Source organism: Tachysurus vachellii, chromosome 5 (genome assembly GCF_030014155.1).
Source record: "Tachysurus vachellii isolate PV-2020 chromosome 5, HZAU_Pvac_v1, whole genome shotgun sequence".
NCBI lineage: Eukaryota > Metazoa > Chordata > Actinopteri > Siluriformes > Bagridae > Tachysurus > Tachysurus vachellii.
In genome coordinates this window covers 3,200,001-3,207,500 of record NC_083464.1, presented here as the reverse complement: position 1 = coordinate 3,207,500, position 7,500 = coordinate 3,200,001, and the positions used below count along the sequence as shown (strand labels likewise).

The 7,500-nt window shown below is 37.4% G+C and overlaps 1 protein-coding gene across 1 annotated transcript in view; it reads left to right on the top strand.

The window, feature by feature from the left end:
- Positions 1–7,500, top strand: part of LOC132845510 (guanine nucleotide exchange factor VAV3) — a 75,482-nt gene that overhangs the window by 21,532 nt on the left and 46,450 nt on the right. The window contains exon 2 of the mRNA XM_060869522.1: positions 2,260–2,376. Coding sequence (XP_060725505.1) covers positions 2,260–2,376 — 117 coding nt within the window. The remainder of the gene's footprint in view (positions 1–2,259; positions 2,377–7,500) is intronic.

Below are 7,500 nucleotides of genomic sequence, written 5' to 3'. Positions count from 1 at the left end.
GTGCGTTCTAAATGATGGTGTAGTGGGTTTTAAATGGTGTTGTGGGTTCTAAATGGTGTAGTGGGTTCTAAATGATGGTGTAGAGGTTTTAAATGGTGTCGTGGGTTTTAAATGAAGGTGTAGTAGGTTCTAAATTGTGTAATGGGTTCTAAATGAAGGTGTAGTGGGTTCTAAATGATGGTGTAGTGGGTTTTTTTCCGTGAACGTGTTTCCATTAAGGAGGCGTGACCTATCAGTGAAATAAGATATTTTGGTCGTTGAAGGAGGCGTGGCCTTTCAGTGAAAACATTTTTCAAAGAAGATTTTTCTGAATGAAGGCGTGTCCTTCTTGAGGAGGCGTGGCCATTCTGTGAAATGTATTTTTCTATGAAGTAAATGTGGTCTTTCTTTCAGTGTTTTCTTCAGAAAGGATGTGTGGTCTCAGTGAAGACGAAGGGGTGTGGCCAACTTCATCAACTGGGTGTGGCCTCTGACATGTTTTATTATAATACAAAGCAGTGCTTTTATTAGAGACTAATAATAATTAGAATAGTTAATCTCATCTTATTTAATCAGAGTTTCAGCTGATGCTTTTGGCCATGCCCATATTTTAACACTGAGTCAGGGATAGACACACACACACACACACACACACACACACACACACACACACACACACATTTCGTTTCAAACTAACTGTTGCTTTCTGATGTTGTTCAGCTGAGTGACTCCATGCCAGGAAATACAGTAAGGGATGAGCTCATGTCTGTGTGTGTGGGAGGGAGGGAGAGGACACCGAGAGGGAGAGAGACACAGAGAGAGAGAGAGAGGGAGAGAGAGACACACACACAGAGAGAGGGAGAGAGAGAGAGAGAGAGAGAGAGAGAGGGAGAGAGAGACACACACACAGAGAGAGAGGGAGAGAGAGAGAGAGAGAGAGAGAGACACACACACACACACAGAGAGAGGGAGAGAGAGAGAGAGAGAGAGAGAGAGAGAGAGAGAGAGAGAGAGAGAGAATAAAATTATTTGCCAAATCACCATATTACTGTCCTCAATAGTGCACACCATTAAAGGTACATAATTTATTTTGTACTTTATGTGAAAACGAGATCAGACTGATTCCGAATGGATATCAGAGAAATAAATCTGATCCAGTAATGGAAAAGTTTTTAAATTTGGATTCGTAAGGTCTTATCCAGAGAAACTTACATTATCTTTTTTTATATATAGCTGAGCAATTGAGGGTTAAGGGCCTTGCTCAGGGGCCCAACAGTGGCAGCTTGGTGGATCTGGGATTGAACTCACAACCTTCCGATTGGTAGCCCAACACCTTAACCATTAGGCTACAACATGCCCAGAATGATACTCAGTGTTTTGCTTTAGTTTTAGTATCAGTGCTGAACAAGTTAAACATGGTATTGTGCCTTTTCTAGTGAAAACACAGTTCAGACTCCGATTCAGACTCCGATTCAGATTCAGACTAAGACTTATATTCAGATCCAGGTGAGAGATAGCGTGATATCACTTTATCTTTTGAGATACTGATTCCAAAACCTTGAGTATTGTTTAATTTAATTAAATGAAGCATTTCACAGTTCAACTCCTTTCACTGTAAATCTAATTAATATAATAATGTGTCACGGTTGCAAAGGACTACAGGACTACAAATCCCATCAGCCATACGAACTGACTCATGTGAAAGTAGACACCCAGGACTTTAAGAATGTGTAGAGTTTCATCACTATTTCTGTTTTTCTCTACAACACTAGAGCTGATAGATTCATAGAAAAGTTCAGATTGTTTTTTCTCCACACAGATGTTTGTATGTTCAGAGTAAATGTTGATATCAAACCCGTTTCTGCTCTCTGAGACGCTCCGAGTGTTTGTTCATCTAAAAAGCAGCTCAGATTTCTCTTCAACACTAAAATTCAGTGTAAGATTATCAACAGAGGGACAAACACACATCTAAAACACACTGAAAGAACAACAGAGTCCTGATTTATTTTAGATCAGACTCACAGACACGACATCAGACTTTTCTTTATACTGAATAAATATGTTTAGAACGCCTGTATTCTGGTAAAAAGAGTTAGGTACAGTAACAACTTGGACCATTTCCTCTGATACACACACAACCATTTCGTCTGATTCTTGTTCCAGGCATCAGATCGGTGCTGTCACCATCTCAGGTGTCACCGTTTTGTCCTGATGTATTTATTATTTCTGATTTGATGTAAATTGAAAAGGGAATTAAACCGTGTTGTTGTCTGTGTGCAGTTCTTGTGCCTGAAGAACATCAGGACCTTTCTGACGGCTTGCTGCGAGGTCTTCGCTATGAAGAAGAGCGAGCTGTTCGAGGCTTTCGACCTGTTCGACGTGCGCGACTTCGGCAAGGTGAGCCGCGTTTCACTTTCTCTGAACAGTGTGTGAAAAGGAAAGTGAAATCCTAAACCAAACGCTGATGTGTCGAGTCAACATCCTTTCCTGACCTCTCGCTTTTCCTCTTTAGATTTGATTTCATCATTATCACTGAAATCTTTTCTGTCCTTCACTTTATTGATTAGATTTCTGTCATAGCAGCTCTGACTGCAACACAGGTTTATATTTATATACAATATTAACATGCCCGCTGTGATGCGTATCGTTTCTATAGCAACGGCTGCTTCACAGGGATGTGTACATTGCGGTTTTTATTTTAACATGATACAGTAAGCGGGATGTCTTTTATTTATTTTTTTTTTTAGAAAGAGGTTATAACTCTTTATAGGAGCTATAAAAATAAGAACAGGAACTAAACGGTTTTATAGACGCTCCTCGACATGAAGTGTAAATATATGGGAATAAAAAGTACAACGTGTCACTCTGGAAGCTCTGGAAAGTTTTAAGAGGAATGAAATGCTGAATTTTCTGGGGATGTGCTGTTACTGGAAATAGTGTCTCTGCTGCATCAGAGTGCTCTGGCATTGATTGTTTTCCCTTAACTGCAGAATAGGGCTGGGCGATAAAACGATAACGATATGTATCGCGATAGACACTTGATCGATATCAATAAAAAAATGTGTTTGATAAAACGTTCGATATTTTTTATACTTCGTCGGAAGAAAACAGAGGTTGCGGAGCAAGTTTGGTTGCATTAACAAAGGCACTCGCTCTCTGGTAACCTAGTAACGTAGGGAGTGACACGCTAACAGCCAATCATGTAACAGTATGAGGTTTGGTTGTGCCATATCGTTGTCTCTTGCTGGTGCTGGATTCCTCTTCAGTAACCGGCGACTGATGAACAGGAAATGAGCCGCAGCGAGCGAGGAAATTGAGCCGCGTACAGTAAATGTAAAGAAAAGAGGAAAAGTCAGCACGCCAGTACAGTATGGCAGTTGTTTGGATATTATAAGTCTAACAGTAGTCACACCAACGTCGTCTGCATATTATGCAAGACCGTTTCTCTATGTTTATATTTAATACTTTGCACTATTTTATTACACTTTATTAAACATTTCTTACACTTTCTTTCATTTTGCACCTTAAATGTTAAGAGATAATTGTTAAGTGTTCATTGTGACTTTAGACTCATGTTTACATTATAATTATTAGAGTTTTCCTGCTTGTTGACGTTTCTGTCTTAATAACTGAGGGGATTACGATCAGAGGAAGGTTAAGTTTAAAATAAAAATGTTTAAATGTAATATATTTTTCTCCTGGTCCTTATTTTAAGTGGGTCATAAAAAAATATCAATAATTATCGATATCGACCGATATGAAGCACTGATATCATGATACAGTTTTCAGCCATATCGCCCAGCCCTACTGCTGTATTATTATTATTATTATTAATTATTATTATAATAATTATACTGCTTATAATTATTTAAGACTTTTGGATAAATTGAATTTTGAAAACAAATTTGAATAAATCTTTAAGCTCCGCCTACTTCGTAACTGCGATGTCATAAATGTTTTTTGATGTGGAATTACACTTAAGAAACTTTGTTAATGACACTAACTGAAGTGGAATTCGACCACATTTGTATATTTTGTTTAAAACCATTTTGGTCAAAATGAATGTTTTTATGTTTTTATGCTGAATTTATTACTTAATATTCAGGGCTCGTATTCATGACAATTCTCAGTGCATAGAGTTTCTCCTGGTGACAGAATTCTCATAAAAGTCTTAGAAATGTGGGTGTTTCCTCTTAAAATGAAAGAGAAGATCTTTTAAGAGAAAAAGATAATGAATAAAGAAAAGATAAAAGTTCTTCATAAACCCTTAAAAGAGCTCATAGAATGTTAGGAGCAGTGAGGAAGACTTTTAAGAGGATGAAGAGTTTCTTTATCAGAGGAGAACATGTCTGAAAGGTGAAGAGGGAGAAGAAACATGTTGAATACAATATTTAATAATGATAGTGAGTTAATAAGATAATACAGATTAGATCGTGTAGGGATTATTTTTGTGACCAATCAGATTAGATGTTAGAACTAATATAATCGATCACGAACGTCATCTCTACACGATATAGACTCAAACATCTTAACATAGAGAGAAAAAGTACAGGTTTATAATAGACCAGGTTTTTAAAAACGCTCCTATTTATTATTTTTATTAGACAACCAATCACAATTACTAGAATGTGTCATACCCAGTAACGGGTTAAGCTCCGCCTCCTCTCTAAGATAAAAGTTGTTGTATTTTCTTTGTTCAGAGTTGCTCTGGTCCTGCATCACTCTGAAGATAAGATTCATAGTTAGAGATTTTGAAGATAAATTAAGAGCTCTCTGAGATCTTTGTTTGAGTCTTTGTGATCATCATCTCTCTTATTGAATCCTGATTCTTAATGAATTTTAATTTTTTGAGCAGATTTTCAATTAATAATCAGCATTTTGTAGTGAAGACTGAAATAAAATAAAACAGCAGTCTTGTGTGTTTAAGGTGGCAGACACTGTGCTGCGTCATCTCTCTCTCTCTCTCTCTCTCTCTCTCTCTCTCTCTCTCTCTTTCTGTCTATCTGAAATAACGAGCTGTAAAAGCCCATTAAAAACACGGCTTGTTCGGAGAACTCGCTTCATTTAATGAGTGGAAACTCCCGCAACACTCTGGCCTCATTTCACACAGTCAGAGTTGGCTAAGTTCAACTCCGTCACCACACACACACACACACAAACACACACACCCACACACAGTGCAGAGTAAGCAGTATTTCTTCCTAACTGAGCAAAAATCAGTCTCGATAATTATTCATAAAATACACTATACATATTAATCGCACATATAAGGAGTTGAAAATCCCCCCAAAAATCTTAAAATCAAAAATTAATAAATAAAGAAAAGTCTTGCTGCTGTTAGTCACTTCACCTTCATTTGTATACAAGTAAATATCAGCTTTCTCACAGTTTATTGGTTGCACCCACTTTCCTCGGCCCACGGCACCGTTAAATCTTATCTCAGCGTTATTTAAATTAGTACTCTTTAGTGCTGCTTTGCCTTATTGGCTTTTGGTAGATCAGAGTATGGGGTGCCAAAACTTTTTCACAGATTATGTTTTAGATGCAATTTTTCTCCTGAACCTCTTTTATTTCACACCTCTGGTGGATCTGGAGTCTATCCCAGGATCAGTGTGTGAGAGGTCGGTATTCATCACAGGATACCACACACACACACACACACACACACACACACTTATTTACACTTAGAGACAATACAGCATCACCGATCCACCTTCTAGTATGTTTTTGGGATGCGGGATGAATATCATTATATCAATATAAAGGTCTGTTAGTTGTCTAGAACACATTTACTTTGGCACTTCAGTAACACAAAAACACCACAACTCTAAAAACAGACATTTATTTCACAAGTCTGTCTGCTTTAAGTGTTTAAGCTCCGCCCTCTCCGTAACTGTATGACGTCGTAATTCTCTGAAAGGTTTGTTTCCTGATATATCTGCCAGTTTATCTGTTGTTTCTTTAGAAAAACGTCTAAACCAGGAGGGGAAGTAAACCAAATTGTGTAGTTTTAAACCCATTTGTCTAAAAATGGCGACTTTTCTACGTTCAGAAGCAAAAATCTCAATCTCAAGCCGTCCTGCGTACATGTAACTGTAACTGTTCGCTTCCCATCACGATCTCCACGATCCCTCTGATATGTGTAATATATGCCGTACAAATCTATGCATATTTGATTAGTAATTCAAATTATTCTTATCTAATAAAATGTAAAATAATTGTAAAAACATCAGCATTCAGATTCATTATGACTGTTTTTTTAATATCACATTAGTGAATTTTTTTTAAAAATTTGCTTCATCTTCAATACATTTTAAGGTGAAAGAATCGGTTGAGGGCGGGGCTTATTTCAGGGCCGTAAAATACGCAGAATTGTGTAATGAAGCAGACAGACAGTCTATCGCCTGGAACTTTAGCTGATCACAGATCACAGAAACAAAACTCGGTTATAAAACCTGATTTAACGTCTTTTTTGAAGATCACAGAGCGCAGCTTTAATACTGATGCCTGCCTCATTAACACCCGCTGGATTAAAGGCTTCACAGCAGGCAAGAAAAAGAACATTTCTGCTCATTAAGTAGCTAAAGAGACTTTAACCTGATGACGTGCTGAGATACGTTCCTACTGTAATCCAACACACCTGACTGTGATTAGTCTGTTCATGTGTGTTAGATTAAGACAGGGATTAATCACTGCAGGGTGAGACAGCTCCAGGAGCGACACAGACTCCAGTCATGCTTTATGTCTGGTTCAGACACCTTCAGACATTTCGAGACCTTCTGGGACATTCTGAGATATCAAGAGAGATTTAGAAACATTATGGGATGTTCTGAGATGTTCTGAGACTGTTCAAAGACCTTGAAAGATTTTCTGAAACATTTAGAGGCATTTTGGAACATTCTGAGATATTAAGAGATGTTAAGAGATATCTGAGAGGTTTAGACACCTTCAAAGATTTACAGAGTCATTTAGATGAGTTCTGAGATGTTTGGAGATGTTCAGAGATGTTCTGAGATGTACTAAGATGTACTGCGATGTTCAAAGAGGTTCTGAGATGTTCTGAGTTGTTAAGAGATGTTCTCAGATGTTCTCAGATGTTCAGAGATGTTCAGAGATGTTCTGAGTTGTTAAGAGATATTCTGAGTTGTTAAGAGATGTTCTGAGTTGTTAAGAGATGTTCTGAGTTGTTCAGAGATGTTAAAAGATGTTAAGAGATGTTAAGAGATGTTCTGAGTTGTTAAGAGGTGTTCTGAGTTGTTAAGAGATGTTAAGAGATGTTCTGAGATGTTAAGAGATGTTCTGAGTTGTTCAGAGATGTTAAAAGATGTTAAGAGATGTTATGAGTTGTTAAGAGATGTTAAAAGATGTTAAGAGATGTTCTGAGATGTTCTGAGATGTTAAGAGATGTTAAGAGATGTTCTGAGATGTTAAGAGATGTTAACAGATGTTAAGAGATGCTCTGAGATGTTAAGAGATGTTCTGAGATGTTCTGAGATGTTCTGAGATGTTAAGAGATGTTAA